At 37.8% G+C, this 22,663-nt stretch overlaps 1 protein-coding gene across 2 annotated transcripts; it reads left to right on the top strand.

Annotated features, from left to right (window-relative positions):
* Positions 1-1,596: 1,596 nt before the first annotated feature.
* LOC145304374 (uncharacterized) lies at positions 1,597-22,329 on the top strand. 2 transcript variants are annotated; one of them, XM_080146243.1, is made up of 7 exons: positions 1,597-1,667; positions 16,025-16,110; positions 19,139-19,165; positions 19,626-19,739; positions 21,066-21,128; positions 21,484-21,583; positions 22,204-22,329. In XM_080146243.1, exons 1-7 carry the CDS (start codon positions 1,610-1,612, stop codon positions 22,278-22,280), a joined length of 525 nt encoding a protein of 174 aa, XP_080002369.1. In that variant the 5' UTR covers positions 1,597-1,609; the 3' UTR covers positions 22,281-22,329. The 2 variants fall into 2 exon arrangements, with proteins under 2 accessions (XP_080002369.1, XP_080002367.1); XM_080146241.1 differs by lacking the exon at positions 1,597-1,667 and adding an exon at positions 15,394-15,528.
* Positions 22,330-22,663: the final 334 nt, after the last annotated feature.

Raw genomic sequence — 22,663 nt, 5'->3', positions numbered from 1 at the left:
ACGTAGCAACTCTATAATCGTTACCAGAATGTCCGTGCGTCCATTTTTAACTTTTTTAACAGCAAATTTATATGATTTTTGGAATAATGATTCCTAGTACAACAAAGTAAAATATTATAAGCAAAGTATCTCTATAATCATTGTGTTTCGGAACGCAATGCCTAGCCGTTCTCGAAATCTTATCTCGAAGCCTCCCGAATGACCAACATAGTGAAGTTTACGAATGTGTATTTATTACCATGAAAACAGTAAGTCTAAAACAAAAATATAAGAATTAATTACATAAAATTAATTGTTATTATTTTTTAGCATCAAGGTTGCGTGATTTTAATTTAATAAAAAATATGAATTTTCTAAAAAACTTAAAATTGGCACGAATCATATTAAATCGCATCAGAAATTGATAATTTTAGAATAAAATAATCAACAATATAAAAGTAAATATTCGTATATCAAAACTTAGCAGTTAAATGGTCTATTTGCTGAAAAATTAATGATTTAAATTTCTTCATAAAATTGTACCATTCTACGCTTATTTTCAAGAATTAAAAGATAAATTCTTACCACATATGATGTCAAACTAAGCAGGAAGGCTTATTTGAGATCTTCCACATATCAGAGCGCATGTATATTCAAGCAATACATTATTTTCATTCACGTAGCTCCTCACATGGGAATTATCAAAGGAAAAGTGCGCGTCTCTTTTGTTTGTTTACAAGCCACGCGCGGAGATAGTTAGGAATGCCACGTAACACACTCATTCTCTGGGGAATTCTGGTGTAAGGAAAAAAGGGATTAATGGGTTCGAACTTGCCGGGGAATACAAGAAATACATACCGACACACATTGATTTCCAACTTTTGTGGAATTTCACATTTTTTCACATTGGCAAGGGTTACTGGGCCTATATAAAACCCTGTGAAACTTGAAACAGGTTTTTTAATCCAAAAACTACGGGCGCGCGGGGGGGAATAAAAAGTGCCCACCCCCTTATAAAACCAAAAATTGAAATTTCTTCAAACACAGGCATCTTGCACATCAAAATGACCGCATTGAAATGCTGATTATGAATCTGAAAACCGTTTTGAAAAATATTTCTCCTAGTTCAAATAAGAGCTCATTAAGTACCTAAAAAGGCTGATTTAGTCAAAATTGTTCATTTTGGTAGGTTATTTGAAAATTATTTCAGACTGAATCAATATTTTTTTTAAACGGTTTTCAGATCTGTAATCATCATTTCTATGCGGTCATTTTGATATGCAACATGCCTGTGTTTGAAGGACATTTTATAACCCCCGCGCGCCCGTTGTTTTTGGATTAAAAAACCTCTTTCAAATTTCACAGGGTTTTATATTGGCCTAGTAACCCTTGCCAATGTGAAAAAATGTGAAATTCCAAAAAAGTTGGAAATCAACCCGCCTTAATAATCAAGTCCTAAAAATGTAAGTATGTCCTTAAACATTGTCCTGTATTTAAGCATCAACACATTTACTTTAAAATTTGTCTTGAAATTATACATTTACATATATTCTGATTATTCAGTTCTGACACTCTACAAATGTCTTACTGTTTCAGAGCTTCACTTTTAAGGATTTTTAGGTTGACAAAAATGTTTGTGGCAAAATACTTTGCTGTTATCTGCCTAGGACTGGCTTTGTATGCTTCAGGTAATATGGCAAATCTAGTGGTAGTCATTTAGTAAATTCAACTTGAAATACCTGAAAAATTTCGGGTTAAACTATGGGTGAAACCCAGGAATCTAAAGGGACTAGACAATGGCGTTTAAATTGATGTACATCTGTACAACCACTCCTGAAGTGAGTTGATTCATGGCCATTTTAAATAGATAATCTTTGCTTTTCTTGTCATAATTATGCGCTAACTTCTCGTTAATGAAAATGGAACTTAAAATTTTCAAATATAATTTTCTCAAAAACGGCTACATTTTAGATTTTGTTGAAAAGTGAAATGAAGTTACCTACCTAGGGTAATGAAATGGATCAGATCAAATTAAATCAAAATCCTTATAATAAAGAAACAGAATGTCTGTTTGTCAGTGTGTACCAAAGAATCTCGCTAACTGCTGAGCCGATCAATTCTCCTTAACAGGGTAGCTTCTAATAGGTCCCGGGAACTATTTTGGGGGAGGGTACCACCACTCTCCCAAGAGAAATCGCCCCTAGAACTAAAAAAAAAATTACCACTAAAATTAAAAATGGGGGTGGGGGTAACCCTCCGAAAATTTTTTTTTTCACTTTTTCTTTTAAAATCTGAAATAAGAAATTGGGTTATCAAATTCTATTTTCCCCTCCTCAAGTGCCCCTAGAGGCCTCTAGTAGCCGCTAGTACAGAATATAGTAATCCAATAATTTTAAATATAAGATGATTTTTATCAATGTCGAATTTAAAAAAGGATCAGAAACAGAAGCTAGCCAGGCAGCAACAGCTGCAAATACCTGGTTCCCCCTCCCCTTCCCTCCCACCTATTACATTCCTGCCTTCCCTTTCCTATGTCAACCTGTATCTTTACTCCAAAAATACTACACACACACACGGAGTATTTATTGATGTGCGCCAAGAACCACTAAAAATTAAAACCGCATTTCCGTGGATATTTTAATCGCGTCATGTACAGACCATGTACAATTGAAGGTTGATAAGTTTTGTCTCCACTCTACTCATGCTCCTAAACTGCTGGACAATATGGCCACCACTTTTTTGTGTTCGCCTCTGCCAAATATAACCACCTTTTGCCACTGTTGCCGCATTCATCACCCTTCTCCGCCGCTACTCCGCTATACATCACGTATGTTGCTATACACAACATCCCCAGCCTCCATTTAATTTCTGAACAAGGGAGAGGGGAGCATGTATTAAAACGCGACGTACAGCAATGAATAGCAGAGTAGTGGCGGAGAAGGGCAATGAATGCGGCAACTGCAGCATAAAAGCTAAAAATCACTAAAGCAGCACAAATTAAATGGAGGGAGGATTCACTTAAAGGAGTTAAAAAATTTTAAAGGGCTTCGATCGCGATGCCACAAAAACAAAATGCCTAAAATTGAACAGAGAATAATAGTTTCAGGTTATATTTTCAAAAATCCAAAGTTGATTTTTCTGTGGAGAGTCCTTTTTATAACCCTTCTATGATTATGTTTAATTTTTGTAGATTTTTAATGTGATTTTGGTAGATTTTTCACAAAAACAATTTTGCCCCACTAAGCGATTAGTGGGGCAAATTTTTTTTAAGAATCCACCTCTGGTGGTCAGCAACTGTCCTCTAAAGTGATAGGGGCCAAATTTCTTTTTTTCTAATATTTCTTATTTTAAAAAATCATTATTTTCTAACTTAAATTACATTTCATAATAATTATTGCATAAATCCCTTAAAAAATTGTTAATTTATCAGAATCAATCTTAAAAGAAGGAGAAAAGTGCAAAAAAAATCGTTTTTCCATTGATTTGTTTTGGATTTGCATATCTTTTTGGTTCACCAGTTTTTACCTAAAAGGATGTTTTTGAGATTAATGAATATTAAAGCTGCTATTCTGCAAATTCAGATTTGCCTATTTTTTTGGTTCGCAGTTTAGTAATGATTATAGAGTTGTGCCCTTTTTTAATTTGTTCCTAACTGTTATAGGAATCACCACTTAAAGCTTGAAATCGACAGAACAATTCTAAAATTTCTAAATTAATGAAAAGAGCTAACCGTTACGGACGTATGGACGGACGGATCGACCCATATAATAGAAAAGCTTTGCTAAACGACTACAAATGTGTCCATAGCTATATAATATGTATTTAACATAGTGAATTTCTACATTATATAGGATCTGGAGTAAGTGTTATTATTGAAAAAATGGCCATGGCTTCTTCTCTTCTTGTTGCACTTGTTATGGCAAAAAATATACTCTGTTAAAATCCTTATGTGATTGTTCAAGATCAATGCCCCGTACGATATTTTTAAGTGTACAATCTAATGTTATTTTATTATTTACTAAAAACTTTTTTTACAGTTTATGTTCTTGATTTTATTTAAAATTAATACCTGTGCTACATAAGGGCAAATTTACTTTATATCCTTATGATTGGATAAAGACCTATTATGGGAAAATGTTTTTCCATCAATATTTTTCATCTTGTAATGTATACAATGACTAAAACAGCAATAAGTAGCAAAAAATCTTTAAAAAAATGATTGAAAGGACAAAATGAATTATTGAGCAGATATTCAGTTGCCATAAAAAAGAAAAAAAAAGATAAAACATGGAAAAAAACTCAAAGAAAATCATAAAAATAAAGAATAATATTCATGTCTTTTAAAGCATGAACGACAGACAGACGAACAAATTAATGTAAAGACAAGATGTACATATCTATAATATAATGATGTCTGTCCGTCTGAAGCTTAAGAAACTACTGAACCGATCGGATTCTACTCTTCAGGGAATATACCTACTGGTCCTGTGGTGGTTTTAGGCTATTTTCTTGGGGGATGGGACACCACCAACCCCCCAAAAAACAAAAAAAATCCCCCCCATTTTTTTTTGTAGGAGATATCCTTGGTCCTTATTTTTTTTACGAATTTCACCTTAATTTTTTTATCATCTCTTGGGGCAAAGCCCCTAGAGGCTAGAGGCTAGTGTCATATAAGTCTTTACTGAAAATTACTGCTGTCTATCTTTAAAAGTATCCGATAAAATTACATTTTACGGACTGACGGAATGCAGGATTATCAGATGGACAGACAAAGTGGATTATAAAGTAGCTTTGCTAATAATAATTAAGTGTACAATTTTTAATACGTGCAGTTTTTACATATGGTAACCATGCTAGAGAGAGAGAGAGAGAGAGAGAGAGAGAGAGAGAGAGAGAGAGAGAGAAAAAGTAGGAGAAAGAGAGAGAGAAAGGGAAAACCAATAGATAGAATTACCGAAAAAAAACTAGCATAAAGTAGTGTCCTATAATTTCCGCAAAAATAACATCTTCGTAATTTTAAAAGTTATTAAGTTTTTACGTAATTAATGACACACCATAATGTATGAATATGCATTTTAAACAAAACTTTCTTCAACCTTCGAGGCAACGTATTTAGAAGCATAGTTTCTATACAAAATAGGGAATAGTTATTTCTTTCATCGTATTATAAACCGCTTTTCGCGGATATAGAATGTACAATCATAAGATTAAAACCAGTCTTTTTAGCCCCAAGGTGCCGAAGGCACGGGTTAAAAAAACTGGTTTTAATCTTATGATTGTAAATTTCTATATTCGTAGAAAGCTGGATTTAATACGATGCTAGACATAGTTTTTTCGTATGGATGAGAACCTGTTATTTTCCACCGGATTCGAATGAATACGATAAATATTCATACACTCTTTTTAAAAAGAAGTTTATATTACACTATTATTTACTAATATATTTCACACAAAACTTATGATAATACCTATAATTGTACAGCTTGTATATATCAGACAATTGGATAATGAAACATTGACACTTACTGAGTTGAAACGCTATCATAAAAATATCTAAAATCAATCTGACGTTGTTGATATCAAAGTCTGAAATAAAAATCTGTTTAAATATTTGGTGTAGAGAATTTCTTGCGATGAATATACAGGGTGCGGCGATCAAATTGTCGCTAACTTTAAAGCCTAATAGATCAAAAATGAAAACATAAAAAAAGTTTTACATCCTGAACTCTAGTTTGGCAATAAACGATTGCTACGACTTTAGCAGTCAATTTACGTACTGTTGAGAGTGTCTGCAAAAGCTAGAGGACACCTGGGACATTGATGCCACCATCAAGAGGGTCCCCACGGACGAGGGCACCACCAGTACGGTCAGGGACACTGAGTTCGTCGTCAATGCGAGGAGGAGTGTGGAGGAGGACCCTATAAAGTGCAGGGGGCCATGGCGAGGGATCTTAACTGTCACGAGGACTCAGCACCCTGCCATATGTCAAAAATCTCAATGGAGTAGCTAACTGTGAACTGTTTTGACGTCGTCACTAAGGATTTGTGGCCTCCTAATTCACCAGACCTCAATCCTTTTTGACTATTTTGTGTGGGGCTACATTGAAACACATGTCAATAGACAGCCTCATAGCAACAAGGCATCACTCATGACCTCTATCTAGGAGGTATTCTCTCAATGGACAGGGACATGCTGATTAGACCCTGCAAGCGGTTCAGAGGCCGTGTTAAGGTCGTGATTGAAGCCAACGGCGGTTATATTGATTAAATGTATATCTCACACATGTATGCTAGTTCCAGATTTGATTTTCAATAAAAATTTTAAAAAAATGATTTGTATTGTTTTTTGTAAAGAAAAAAATACGCAACAATTTGATCGCTGCACTCTGTATATTGAGTTACTACGCTTTCTAAAATGCTACAGAAATCACCATTCGAAGTTTAAAATTGATAGAATCATTCAAATATTCCTAAATGTAGAAATTTGAAGTATTTTTTTTCTTTATGGACATAATTTACCTTGTTTCAGTTCTGGTTGCTAATATGTACGTTACGTCATTGTTACTTACAATTAAATTTGTAATTGGGCAGTCCAGTGCAATCCATATTAGAATATAACTTTCTACCAGTTACACCAAGAAATTTTAGTACTTTCCCACAAAGCACCTGTCGAGGACTTAATGCCCCTACAATTGTTTTAAAATAAAGGGGGTAGGGTATTTTTTCTATTCCTAACACCTGCAGGGCCTTAACCAAGTACCATCTAAAATCAAACCTATTCTGACCTAAAGTAATAAATAAATAAAAAGAAAAACTCAACCTTCTCCCCCCCCCACCACCACCGTCTACATAATTTTGTTAGAAAAAAGGGGGGATGGATTCTGTGCTCAAGAAGGCATTTTCAGAGAAAATGCAAAAATTTCTGTTGATACCAACCAAAGGACCATTAATAAATATCTATAACCATATGTAAACAGTTTAGTCGCTTCAAACTATTTAACAAAGCAACACATATTATTATAATATTTGACTTATGTAATATGCATATCCGTTCGTCTGTCTGTCTGTCTCAACCATGACACTTTGGTTGAGTGTGACTTCCGAATTAGCGGGAAGTTCTAGAGATCTTGTTTGACGGACACACAAACCCCCAATACCAGGAACCATCAAGTTTCAACAGCAGGTTTGATTATAGATTTATTGAGGCAAACTATTTCAAAGTCCTGAAATTACAAAATCAATTAATACAAAATTCCAGTTTTTATAACCACGTAATCTTATTTGCTTTTTAAAATCTTTTTTTCTACAGTTAAGAATCTTTGGGTACTTTGGCTTTAAAGGAAAATTATTTGGTTTAATAAATCATTGTTAAATGCAAAAATAAAGGCACATAAAAATAACTAAAACATAATAATTTAATCATAATAAAGTTTCATGTTTAGCTGGCTAAAGCCTTTTTAACTTACTAAAATCGTCCTATACGCCATTCAATTTAAATAAAATGAACAAATTCTACCTGAAGTTCTTATGGTTTAAAGCCCCTGGTATACTAGGGTCGTTCACGCACTATGAGACCAATGATAGGCCCAACTTTGTTCTCCGAAATCTTCACTCACTCACATATCATTCAAAAGTAAAGAACGTGGACACATCAAAATATAAACAACACTATGCCGGGTCTCTTTAGAAAAGGAAAGTCAAACAAAGACGACATTTGCGCCTAATTTGAATTTTGAATAAGGAATTAATTTCGATCTTGATAAACACAAAGCTTCCTCGAAAAGAGGTTAAGACACACCCCCCGTTTGAAAGTCAAATTAACTTCCTTAACGAGATTCAAGGTTTTTTTTTGCGCTGAGCACTAGCAACATTTCTCACTAAACTCAACTCACCATAATCACATGAGAATGGCCACATCCCGAAAAACATGACAATTTTTGCTCCTAACTAAATGAAACCCCGTGAAATGCATACACAATATTATACTCCTCACTAGGACTCATAATACCTCACATTTTAGGATAGAAGGATGGGGATTGGTTTGTACCATACAATATTCCAGGCACATGACACTCACAAGATCACATACACAAATCCTAAAATGGATAATCCTATTAATCATGATGTTATAATATAACAACTTATACTGGTTAATAATCATTTCATAATCAATAGGTAATAATCATATTAATAAATTAATAAGTACCTACGAAATCTGGTTGAAATGTAAACAATAATGGTAAGAATATAAAACGAAATAAATCTTAGACAAGAAAATTAAGATTTATAGGTACTTAAAACTAAATTTGTTAAGCATCAAAACGAGTAGTAAGAAAAAATTTTTCAAAATCCTTGGGCAGAAAGTTTTTCAAACTTAATGAATAAGAACTGTAACTATCTTAATCAACAATAAAACTTTTCAATACTTAGATAATAGCAAAATAATAATAATATCTTTGTTAGAATTTTCATCAAAATTATGAAAAAAAATACCAATTTTTCTCTGTAAAAAAAATGAGAATTTAAATATGAATTTTCAATCATTCCTTGATCTGAATAAAATGTTTTACTTGATTGAAATTCATATGTAATTTTTAAAAAAATCTGCTAAAAAATACTTGATTTTTTCTTAGAATAAATATCGAATCACGCAACCTCGACACATTTATTCCTTTTTTGGTAAACTTTTCAGGTAAGTTTTATAATGAATTGTACTTTTGAAAAGAAATTAAACTCAATAAAATTAAATTTGAGCATATGAAATAGAATAAAAATTAATCGCATTTCGCTTGATTCTTATTTTAGGCATAAAAATAGGCATATGAAAATGTGGCTTTTTTTTACTAAAAAAAATCTCAATTTCCATAAAATAAGAATCAATTATTAATCATAATTTTTAATAACTGCCTGACTGATACAGCATGTTCTTCCAGGGGAGATTTATCTGACAGTCTGAACAAGACTCTTGCAGTCTTTCTCCCATCCTCAATCCTCATCACACGGCCCATCCGCAGACATCTCATCAGCGGATTTGTACTCGTAACCAGCACTATATCTCCGTCAGCTAGCGGCTCCGCCATTTCATCTTTCCACTTTGACATCCTTAATAACTTCGGCAAAATCTCCTGGCGGTAGGAAGTCCAAAACTGGGCAGACAAATCTTCTAACAACTTCAACCTGGAGGAAATTTGGTCCTCTGGTTTCATCGCCACATTGCACAACGGCTGGCGGTCTACATTTCCCAGCAGCTGGCCAGGGGTAATCAGCTGCCAATTCTCCACGTCATTCGCAGCTTCTATTGTCAATGGTCTGCTATTCATTAACTTGCTAACCTCTGCCAACAGCACCAGGAGCTCATTAAAATTAACAGAACTATTCACCAACTTCTTGGACAGCAATCTCTTGGTTAATCCCACCATTTTCTCAGCTTGCCCAATAAAATGGTGGGCTCGGGCCGGAATCTGGGACCAAGAAAACTCTACCTGGCTGCCCAACTTCTGCTCTAAAACCTTGCGAGCAGCGGATAATTGTGTGCCCATGTCGCTTACTATAACCTTCGGCAGACAATGAACAGCCTCCAACTTGCGCAGGGACAACAGGATACTGCTGGTATCATACTTCTCCAAGGCATCCAGCCACAGCGCCCCCGAGAACCTGCAGACTACCACGAACACCCACACCTTCTTCGTTGCTGTCTGACTCCTCGTTTTGGCGGTAGCTCTCCTTGTAACCAGCGTACCCATAAGGTCAACTTGCACAGCTTCAAAAGGCCTGCTGGGAACCAACTTGTCAGGTAAAACATCCTTCATGGTTGTACAACATTCCTTGGCCCTCTCAACACTGCAGGGCCAACACTTCTTAACCTCCATGATGGACAACCTTCTTGCCTTCACAATCCAGCACCAACGGCGGCTCTCAGCTAAAGTCCCACGGACACCAGAATGAAGCTCAACATGCGCCTCTCTCATAATGACAGAAGCTAACCAATTACCAGGCTCCAAAATTACTAACCCTGGCATGTCTTCAAATAGCATTTTACGGCCACCAGTAATGGCGTCAATGACGGGCTCGCCACGACCAACCATTTTCAGAATACGCATCTCCCTGGTCACATATTTGCCTCCGGGACCAACGACAGGCCAGGTCAAGGATACTTCATGCACCAATGGATTCAATGACGAATAATTGCCTTTAGCGTCATTTATCCACTCATCCTGTTGGCTACATGACACAATGAAAAGTTCCGCCGCCGCCATAAAATTGTACAAAGACGGCTTGTACACAGAATCTGCGGCTGCTACATGACTACCAGCGGCTGTAGTCGTGCCTTCTTGTCTGCTCTTTAGCTTCTTCAACCAGGTGTTCGATACTTGCAGGACAGCTGCCATAATACGCTTGGCCTGTCCGAATGACCTCCTGTGCTTGAACCTAAAGACATCTTCAGCGGCTTCTCCGGTAACTTTCATTGAACACAACTTAACCATCTTGGTATTCAACTCCTCCGGTGGTAAATCCTGCTTGACTTGCTCGGCAGTTTTCACCGGCCACGCACTCTCGTCCTGGCGCAACCATTCTGGGCCCAATCTGTACCTGGAACCTGGACCCAAATCTGTTACCTTGCAGGTGCTTCTGGTGCCCAAATATGCAACATTGTGTGTCCCAGGGACCCACCTCCAATCATCCTTGTTGGTTGCAGATTGAATTTCTCCAATGCGATGAGAATTAAATGTGTTCAACATGGCACTGTTGGAAACAATTTGCGATAAAACACACGATGAATCAGTAAAATACATCACTCTGACAACATCAAAGGGCAGGGCATCTCTGATGGACTTCGACAACCTGGTGGACATCTGGCAACCCATCAACTCAAGGCGTGGAATTGATTCAGTCTTGACCGGCGCAACTCTTGACTTTGTGGCTAGCAGGAACGTTTCATACCCTTGCCTGGTAGGCCACCTCAAGTATGCCATACTTGCATAGGCCTCTGATGACCCATCCGAAAACATCATCAAGGATGGAAGGCCAGTTGGTTCCTCCGGGACCACACAACGGTCAAACTCCAATTTAGCGACCTCAGCTCTGTCCTCCAGCGACTTAACAAGTTCATCCCGTAGACTTTTTGGAATGAAATCTTGCCAGCCCAAATTCAGCAAGCATGTTTTCCGCAGGACAAGTTTAATTCTCAACAGAATAGGGCTGCAGAGCCCGATCGGGTCGAAGGTCTGGGCGGCGAACCTGTGGACCATCTTCTTTGTCAGATTCTCGTCCAAGGCGTCCTGGAGGTTGTACAAATCAGCATCCTCTTTCACCTTCTTTCCCTTGACTTTACCATCTTGGTTGACTCTCGTGGCAATGGATAACACATCAGTGGCTGGCTTCCATATCAGCCCAAGAACCTTGGTTGGCTGGCAATCATCACCAGAATAAATGACTTGTTTGAAGGAAAAACTACCCTTGCTGATAATTCTGTCGGCTTCTTTCATCATCTCCTTGGCTTCTGGTACAGATCCTGCTCCCGAAATAACATCATCTATGAAGCTGTGCTTCTCAAGCTTGACTGCAACTGGAATCTGAGGTAACTTGAAATTTTCCTCGGGGTAGGTAGGTATTTCTGGCTCCTTCCATAATTCAGGTTTTGCAACAATATCACTACCATTTATCTGTCCCTCACCATACATCTCCTTGACCTCTGCTTCACTCTTTCCGCCGAACAGGCGGGACGTCAACTTCAGGGCTGTAACTGCCAGATTCCCGGCGGCCAGCTCGCCAAAATTCACCACTTTAGTCAGGTAAATTTCAAGTGGACCGTCTGGCGTCGGGGAAAATAAGACTCTCTTCATCTGGCTGTCGAACTCTGTGGCCAGGATGGAGTTATAAAACTTGGAAATGTCCGCGGTTAAACCAACCTTATAACCGCGGAAAAGCAACAAATGATAAAAAATCTTCTGCATTGGCAGCGGACCTCCCAGCATTATGTGATTAAAACTGGTACCCTTGAACGTCAGAGAACTATTTGCACACAATCTCATGGGTGTGGAACTTGAATCCTCCTTGAAGGCAACCACTATTGACGAACAAGACTTAGGCCCTTCATACTTCAATTCTTCAGGTGTTGCTTTTTGGAAAACGCCTCTGGCGATGGCGTCATGGAATACCTGCACATACATATCATAGGTACCATCCTTGACCATTCTGGCACGATCCTTTTCAGCAATTTTACGGGCTAAACTCTCATTGTAGGGCAAAGTGTGAGGATCTTCAATGTAAGCATATTGACCTGTCCACTTGTTGGATTGCAAGTCTAGTGTTAAACCTGCCTCAATTATTCTCTGCCTCTCACGCTGGTCCCAGGTAGTGCCGTCGGCCATAGCCTTGCACTCTTGACAGGCAGTACATCCTGGACAAAGTGCCTGTGGCTGTACGCCAAACGATTCTGACGTCAAAAAGTCTGGCAAGGTGCCTCCACTTACACTGACAGCTTTATATGCCGCTTTTTGGTCTCCAGCTCCACCGTCAGCACTTGTACAGATAAAACCACTACCAAAAATGGTTCGCCACAACATAGACTGGCCCACTTTCTGGTAGGTTGACGGAAACACGTCAGGATGTGTATTTCCAATGATGATATCCAAGCCTCCACTAACATATGTAAATCTTTCTGGCGGCATCTTAAAGATTTCGGCGGCGGTTTCGGGGTGGACCGAGCGCATCTCGTTGGCCCCGCCGAGGGTAGGCATGACAGCTGCCTCAAACTCCCTCAAATTACCGTCCCTATCCTTCAGATAAAACACAACATTGCGGCAGGAAGTCTCACTGCCGTCAGCCACAGAAATAGTTGTATATCTGCCGGTAGATTTCAGCTTCAACTTGTTGGATAACTTCTCAGACACAAGTGGCAAATTTGCACCGGAGTCAAACATGACGGTGGCGTGGCAGGCGCCGCCGCCAGGTGCTACAACAGGAACTAACTGAAGTAAAAAGGTACAGGGGCTAGGTCCAGAACTTGACTTGTAGACTGTATTCACACCAGCACTAGCCTCATGGATCAACCGGCTATGATATCTGTCGCAATTATTGGTGCCACAAACACCAAGCTTATCCGATTTATTACACTTGTCAGCAGCATGGCCATCACACAGGCAGAGTTCACATAACTTCTTCTGCTGGACAACTTTTTTTCGGTCAACCACATCCATCTTCTTAAACGTGAGGCAACGGAAAATCGGATGTTTCTCCTTGCAGCTTTCAACAGGACATGTACTGTTCCACTTGGAAGTCTTGTCCTTTCCAGCCTTTCCATTTTTATTGTCGCTGCGGCCAGATACTTGCGCGGCGGCAGCTCTGTCACGATTTCTCTTGCCGGCGCTATTGTCATAGGACATATCACCAGCCAACATTGCTCCCCTTGTCCTCTCCAGAAGTTCTACAATCTTCTTGATGTCTGGTAGGTTCATGCTACCTAGCTCCATCATAATTTTCTCTCTCAGGGCATCTGGACATTTGTCCTTGAAAATATGAATAAGAGTTAGGTGGTGGTAATCCTTAGCTTCAGAACCAACGATGGCTTCTACTTCCTGCATGGTGCTTTTGAAGGTAGCAATTGCACTGACCACGTCCACAGGTTTATCCACAGGTTTCATCTTGTTCAGCTTAGTCAAAATCTTCATGAACCGGCGGGTGTTTGATAAAAACATCTGATCCAAAAACAACCATTGTTCATTATGATCTCTAATCGCTGACACTTGCTTACGCAGCTCCGGATTGGTTATCACCTTATCCATACACAACATCAGGCTTAGCCTCTGGTCAGAAAATCCATAACCAGCGCACAGATCTTTAAAGACCTGTTTAAAGTTGGAGTAATCCGTGTCAGTGCCATCAAAAGACGGCAACAAACTGTTGTCCCAGCGCCCATACTGCGGGTTGGAACTCCGAATATCTACGGCGGACATACTCCTGGAGAGTATGGCAGGTGTCCCACTCTCATCCAAGTTAGATGAACGACGTTCCATCTCTCTAAGCCTTCGGTACATATCACGTACTTCTTGGCGCAACTCCATGGAAATCTTGAGCACTCCCATGTCCATTCTCACCTTCTCAATGACGTCGAGGTTCTTGGCGACAGTGCTCAACCTCGCGTCGTCTGAATCATTGTCAAGCCAGTGCAGAATTTTCGTACACTGCTCCAACGATGAATGAACTTTTTCTGCAACATTTTTCTGTTCACTAGCTTCGTCCAAATCACGCTTAAACTCGCGCAGCTCACTAGTCTCCACGGCAGGTTTTAGACTTTTTATTAGGTCAGATTGGTCCTTGACCTCACTAAAAATGTCACGAATTGATTTTAAATTCACATTTTCACATGAACTAAAACTTTGGCAGGCTTTTAGATTGTCATAAAACACTTTTAACTGTTCATCAAACACTTCTAGCCTTTCACTGCCAATAGCGATAGCTCGCTCAATTTTCTGCTTTTTGGTTAGTGGCATATTGATTCACTAGGTACTTATTTTACAGAAAAAATTGTCACAGTTTTTTGCATCAATAATCACTGGATGCTATTGATCTCTTGAAGAATGCTAACGCCTATTCTTCAGATACTTTGAAATTGTCTCAACCATGACACTTTGGTTGAGTGTGACTTCCGAATTAGTGGGAAGTTCTAGAGATCTTGTTTGACGGACACACAAACCCCCAATACCAGGAACCATCAAGTTTCAACAGCAGGTTTGATTATAGATTTATTGAGGCAAACTATTTCAAAGTCCTGAAATTACAAAATCAATTAATACAAAATTCCAGTTTTTATAACCACGTAATCTTATTTGCTTTTTAAAATCTTTTTTTCTACAGTTAAGAATCTTTGGGTACTTTGGCTTTAAAGGAAAATTATTTGGTTTAATAAATCATTGTTAAATGCAAAAATAAAGGCACATAAAAATAACTAAAACATAATAATTTAATCATAATAAAGTTTCATGTTTAGCTGGCTAAAGCCTTTTTAACTTACTAAAATCGTCCTATACGCCATTCAATTTAAATAAAATGAACAAATTCTACCTGAAGTTCTTATGGTTTAAAGCCCCTGGTATACTAGGGTCGTTCACGCACTATGAGACCAATGATAGGCCCAACTTTGTTCTCCGAAATCTTCACTCACTCACATATCATTCAAAAGTAAAGAACGTGGACACATCAAAATATAAACAACACTATGCCGCGTCTCTTTAGAAAAGGAAAGTCAAACAAAGACGACATTTGCGCCTAATTTGAATTTTGAATAAGGAATTAATTTCAATCTTGATAAACACAAAGCTTCCTCGAAAAGAGGTTAAGACACTGTCCGACAGTCTGTACCTCAAAGATCGTTAAGGCTTCAGCATCTATGCAAAGACATCATTTAAAGCCATTTAAATAGTACAATCACATAATTTAAAAGTTACAATATTTTCTTTATTGTCATTTTACAAGTTTTAGGTTGACAAAAAATGTTTGTTGCAAAATACTTTGCTGTTATCTGCCTAGGACTGGCTTTGTATGCTACAGGTAATATGGTAAATCCAGTGGTAGTCATTTAGTAAGTAATTCAAGTGAAATACCTGAAAAATTGTCGAGGTAAAAAATTGTCCGAGTTTTCTTAGAAATATAATTTATTAAACCAAACCAATTATGAAATGGCATACAAGGATTTTCAAAAATTTCAGATAGGACAAATCCATAAAAGGATCGGCGGACTAAGAAAAACGCAATAGTAGGTCAAACATCCGATTTTACGAAAAACCACCAGATTGTTTATATTTCATGTTTCTTGTATTTGCCCTATGATCTATCCTTTGTTTGTCTCAAAATGAATTTGTCCCACTTTCACGGTTTTCCTTAGTACCCTTATCCTGCCATAAAATTTGTACTTATTTAAATATGAAAATAATAATGAAACATTATTATTCTATGCCTGTATTCCTGTTATTTTTGTACAAAAGTTTTTGTGTACAAAATTTGCGTGAATTGTTCTGAAAATGATAAACTGTAACTTATATTTTAGATGTTGAGGGCATAAAATGTAAGATTGGGATAGCGTTCATCACCAAAGATGTTGAGTGCACTGGCTCATGGGCAGATCTTAAGAAAGTGTCATGCATTAATTCTTAATTTTAGGTTGAGACCCCTAGTATTTGTAGGCTTTGTATTAGAAGTGGAGGGGAATAAGGGGGGAGGGGCATGCATAAATGCAAATACTTGAAAAAGCATAGAGCCATCCCAGAACCTTTGTAAAGCATCTCTAAAGAGAAGAATGCAATGGATTCAGTGGTTCAGAGAGATCTTAACGGGCAGACAAATACCCTACTGCTTTACATAAAAGGAAAATAAAGCTGTATGTATGCATGCCTGTCCACACCCCTCCTTAACCAAACTTTAGATTAAAAAAATTTCCCAAACATTCGGACAATTGGGCGTTTAAATAGGACCTAGTGGTAGTTAGAATCAGTTGAGAACAAAATCCCAGCCGTTCCTTCTTGCCAGATATCGCCATTTTGAGATTTTTAGTAAAATTGCACTAAATATCCAAATACAAACTTAAATCTACTTTTAATTTTTTAGTATAATTTTAGTTAGACAGCCCAAAAACAGAGTATCTTTGCTCCTGTGGCCAAACTGACTGCCTGGAGTCCCTAACAGAGAGTGCCTTTATGTGTTAACACAAGTAGGGATTCGAACCCATTCCCAAAACTAACCAAAGTGGAATAGCTGTGTATTACAGCATTAGGTCAGTATTTTCACCACTGACAGGTGGAAGGCAAGGCCTATCCTAACCAGAAACCCGATCATTCACCCACAGGCCCCAGTGGAGCACCTTGGAGGTCTGCATCACATGTTTAGTGGGGTGTTCACCTGCACCCATGGATTGGGTAGGTTGAGACCTAATGGTGCCCACAGGCTCCCATTAACCCTGCCATTTGGGCAAAGCTTAGAATAATGTCACACACCTGGCCCCTAAAATGGGCTGTGAGTTACTCCCCTGCCAATCATAGATCAGCACAGCCGCCATGGAAGGATAGCTGCAGGTGGTGGGCCGCATACCTTCACTTAAGATGCAAGTTAGCCCTATTCTGATTTTGATCCTCCAGGAGATCATAGTAGTGTGCATATTGAACTATGCTTAGAGCCTGGGAGGGTTCTTTCTGAGGGAGTTGGGGACACCATTACTGTTTGACAAACCCGAGCTGATGGTTTGGATCAATAGGGAGAGTAGCCATGGTCGCCCCCACTCACATTAAGCAAGTGGTCACAGCCCTGCCAAGCCTGGGGAAGGCCCAGAGCCCCTCCCACAAACAGCTGCTAAAGACAAGAAGCCCTCTAGCTGTAAAATCAACTGTCTGGCCAGGGCAGCTTTCATGGGGCCACAGCCCTTGTTCCCATCGACTTTCATGAGGTCAAGGAGCACCTGTTCAGAGCTGACTGATGACCAGGATATGGGTAGCGTGAAGTTCTTGGCCAATCCCACCAAGATAGGGGCCCGGGCCCCTCAAAAGGTAAAACTGAACAGGGGCTATTCTTAGTTGTACACCCCCATGGTGTTCAATGTGCCTCCAGGAGGTGCGACTGCATCAAACGGCCCCCCAGGAGAGAGATGGTGGTCAAGACCAGGCCAAAATTTCCAGTGCAGGGGAATCCTGGTAAAACTTTAACAAGGAGCTGAACCTGCTGATCACCAACAACAGCTAGAAGGTATCCAAAGGGGCATGCATTGCCTGATCCCAATAATGTAATATACAGCTATTCCACCATGGATAGTTTCAAACAGTAACTGTGTCCCCAACTCATGCATTGCTTAATGTGAATGGGGGCGACCATGGCTACTCTCCCTATTGATCCATACCATCAGCTCAGGTTTGTCAAACAGTAATGGTGTCCCCAACTCCCTCAGAAAGAACCCTCCCAGACTCAGGGCATAGTTCAAGATGCACACTACCATGATCTCCTGGAGGATCAAGATCAGGGTAGTGCTAACTTGCATCTTGAGCAAAGGTATACGGCCCACCACCTGCAGCTATTCTTCCATGGCGGCTGTGCTGATCTTTGATTGGCAGGGAAGCATCTCATGGACAGGGCACAAGCCAGGTGTGTGACATCACTCTGAGTTTGGCCCAAATGGCAGGGTTCATGGGAGTCTGAGGGCACCATTGGGTCTCAACCTGCCCAATTCATAGGTGCAGGTGAACAACACCCCAGAAAACAAGTAGACCTCCAAGGTGCTTCACTGGGGCCTGTGGGTGAATGATCGGGTTTCTGGTTAGGATTGGCCTTCCCTTCCATCTGTTAGTGGTGAAAATACTAACCTAATGCTGTAATACACAGCTATTCCACATTAGTTCGTTTTAGGAATGGGTTCGAATCCCAACTTGTGTTAACACATAAAGGAACTCTCTGTTAGGGACACCAGGCAGTCAGTTTGGCCACAGGAGCAAAGATACTCTGTTTTGGGACTGTCTCACTAAAATTATACTAAAAAATTCAAAGAAGATTTAAGTTTGTATTTGGATATTTAGTGCAATTTTACTAAAAATCTTAAAATGGCGATATCTGGCAAGAAGGAACGGCTGGGATTTTGTTCTCAACTGATTCTAACTATCACTAGATCCTATTTGAACGCCCAATTGTCCGAATGTTTGGGAAATTTTTTTAATCTAAAGTTCGGTTAAGGAGGGGTGTGTGTCAGGGTTCTGTCTGTAGGTTTTTCAGATAAGACAATGGCCGATAAATTGATGTACATCTTCAATGATGATACACAAAATTACCCCATCTGTAGATTACAATTAGTGGTTGAAACATTTGGAAACTCAACTTAATGAACCAAACAAAAAAAAAAATTCAATAAAAGTTCCAAAGGTTGTTAAGCCAACGAATAAGAAAACGTTATTGTAGGATTTTGGGGTCTAGTGTATTAAACAGCCCAATGTCCCCTCCCTCCCTGGAATATCTGCTAAAATTAATACATAATAAGCAATTCCAATAGTACATTTGAGAAATTTTTGTTTCTATTATTATAATTTGTTGTAAGTTGGAAAAAACTGGAATACAACATATAATCAATATAATAATACTTTGTAATGATATAGAATAATGCATAATGTATGACACTTTATATCACAGGAAGAAAATTACTAGTTTTGGAGCTGGTTTTGTAAGTAAAAATAAACAAGGATGACAATAACCTTAAAGCGACGATTTTCAAATTACAGTTTGGATAAAAAGAATCACTTTAAAGCATACACAGAATACTATTTAGAGCATATACCTTTCTAATTTTTAACTGATTTAAAAAATCTACACATGTACTTTATTAATACTGTCGGCTACGCCCCCAGCCTCTAAGTACTTTCCCCCCTAGCCCGATAAAAGACCAAAATATCCTTAAGAGACAAGCAATACCTTCCGGTAAAGCATAACTGGCCTGAACCAGCCTTTTCTGAGATAATATGCTACAACCAAAAAAACTTTACTACCAGATTAAAGTAGCTATCTAGAGAAAATGTCATTCGTTGTGATTTATTGTTAATACATTCAAAGTAAGGCTATTTTTCATATAAATTCTTGCTACAGCTGCGCTAATTGTGCACATAATTGTCCTTATTTGTTATCAGAATGTGACCAGCCTCAATTGGGGATCTCTGTTCACCGATCCTTCTACAACTGCAGCCACAACTGTAGCCACAACTGCAGCCGCCGCAAGTACAGCAACAACTGCATCTACAATGGTAAATTTTTTGGGTGCATTAGGGGGTGTCGTGTTCGAGCTCATCAATAAAATATCTTGGAAGTAAAAAGATTAAGCTTGTATCTTTTTTTTAACTAAGTAACAATTGGTATTCTAGGCAAAAAAGTGGATTTTAATTAGGTGGTTGTCCAGAGAATGGGGGGACTTTGGACTGTATATTTTACTGGTACCCAAAGTTTTAAAACATTCTTCTTCATTCATTGAATAACTCACCTTAAGAATTTTATTATTTTTGGGGGTTTTTACAAAGATGAACTGAATTTAGTTTCCGAAAGTGTGCGTAGCTTCCGCGTCCTATCTCAATATTTGCTACTAGCTAAAAAAGCTTCAAACTTCAAAAAAAATCAAAATTTGAAAAATTAAAATTTTTGAATGTATAATGTATAAATCGTTTATATATTAAATCGCTTTTCCATTTGACCGGAGTCGCTAAAAATAGGGTCTGCAATAGTTGGGTTATCTGCTGTACACTTTAGGAAACTAGGGCTCGAATAGGAAATTTATTTCAGCTGATCTTTTACAAAATATCCGTGTCCAAACGTTCTCACCAATAATTTCAATCTACATAAGAGTAATTTCGTTTATCATCATTAGATAAACACTAAACACAGCCAATATCATATCCCTAATGATTCCTGATAGATCTGGACTTACGTAGCCAGTAATCAACATTATGATTTGTATTACGTCTTTAAACTATTTTTAATTCAATACAAATTTGTTTTCAATAATTTATTTTCATATTATTGATTTTATATTGAACATTTATTATTCCTTTCAAATTCAAATATTACATTTACAGGTCATTTATTTTCTTTTTGTTTAATTTAAAAAAAAAAGTTATGCTCTATAACCAGTAAACACCTGACATAATACAGACATTAAAATAAAGAAAAAGAAACCTATTGCGAAGATCATAATTAGTAATTACTATGTAAAAAAAATCTGACATATTTTAAATGAAAATCAACGTCCAATGTCCCCTCCCTCTTTGATGTAAGATTGTGAATGTTTGGATTTTATATGTTTGTACGTTTTTAGGATATTTTTAAATAAATTTATTATTTCTTGGATCTTACATCAGATTATCACGTATTCTAATAAAGTGGAACTCGTAGATGGCTAAAATACGATACTCCCCATCCACCTCCTTTACCCAAACCTCTCTCTTCCTACTGGTTGAACAAACTGGCCAATAAATAAGTTCCATGTTAACGACCTAAATTGACGAAAAGTTTGCCCTGTCATTATATCCACATATGTTATATATCCATTGCTATTTCTAATATTTCTTTTAATTCCTTAGGAGAAGTACTACTGTGTGACCCATGAAATCCTGAAACAAAAGATTCGAACTTGTGCCCCCGGGGTAAGTTTTTAGTAGCGAAGCTACTCTCTAGCTATTTATATCATAATTATAAAAAAGCTTGAACACACGCCTTGAGTATAAACTACTAAAGAAAGATATAATTTATAGGTTCTAGGTTTGTTATATATAAAAGTAACATAATGTCTATCTGACTGTCTGTATGATTGTTAATAACAATTTTTGGGGAGGATACCTTAATCACCCCAAGAAAAATTAACCCTTGAAAAGTTCCCTCCCTCCAAATGACTTTTCATTATATTAAATGATTTAGCGCCAATTTAGAGGCGTTAGGGGCGTGGCCACTAGTAAGTATAGTTTTGATTATTAGAATTTATGGTTCAAAATAAATTTTTAGAGTGAGCTGAAAATAGAAAAAGCTAGATGCCTAGAAAAGAAGAATGATATGAAAATTGAAATAGAAACCTGTGCCTGCGATACTGACTTGTGCAATACAGGTAAACAGGAATGTCCACGCGGGCGGCTGTTTATTGTGCCCTAGCCAAATGGGGATAGATTTCACTGCTTTTTCACTGCTTTGGCCTTTCTATTGAGGTCAGGAAATACCATATATTACATCTCTATTCTAGATGGTTTCTTTCCCCCTTCCCTTTCTCTATCCCTCTACTATGACTTCAATAGTATAGGTAGGCCAAAAGCGGTGACATCTATCCCCATTTTCTTAGGTTACTAAACACATCCACACTAGAGACATTTAAAATAGTACCTGCTACTGGTGTGTAACACATGTGACAGTAATAATTATTACCATGCACAGTTAGGACTTACAAACAAAGGTCGTACAATTAAAAGGCTGCTTGTCTGTTGTGTATCACCTAAAAGGAGCAACTTATACCCTTAGTTATCCTTGATTGTTGTGCCTAACTTTACAGTGTTATGGACAGCAGCAGTGCCTGTAGAAATAATGTAGGTAGGCCAACAAACTCTTGCGCGATTGCTTAACTTTTGTCTGGAAGTGGCTGGTAATGAAGTTTGTCGGACATTGTTTGCTACAAAAAAATATTTCTTTGTATTATTTTTGTTATGCCACTTTACTATCTTGTGTTTCAACATTTAGGATCTGGAGTTATTGTTGGAAAGATGACCATGGCTGCTTCTCTTCTTGTTACACTCATTATGGCAAAAAATATGTAAAATAAAAGAATGAAAAAAAAGAAAAAAGTAAATAAATGTTTATTTGTTATTTTTTTGCTTTTTTATGTACAAAATATGTTTTAAGAAGCTTTTAAAATCCCTTACTCTATATGTGAGTATGTCTGTCTGTAACACGTGTGTTATAGTATAATATTTCGATGCTGGTTATGGACAGAATTTTTAGACTTTACTCGATGTAATTACTTATCAGTTAAATTTTAACTTATTTTTACATATACAAAGATTAGAGTCCCATTTATCCTTGACTGGATGTATTTTTTTGTTATAGATATTTAATTTTGAGAGGTGGAGGTAATAAACTATACATTGGTTCAGTGGTTTAGCAAGATTTTTTGGTAAAATCAAATAGACAGACATACATC

This window comes from Acartia tonsa, chromosome 13, assembly GCF_053477335.1.
Source record: "Acartia tonsa isolate MP-2025a chromosome 13, ASM5347733v1, whole genome shotgun sequence".
NCBI classification, from domain to species: Eukaryota; Metazoa; Arthropoda; class Copepoda; order Calanoida; family Acartiidae; genus Acartia; species Acartia tonsa.
Note: the sequence above shows the minus strand (reverse complement) of the source record. Positions and strands in the feature narration are given on the sequence as shown.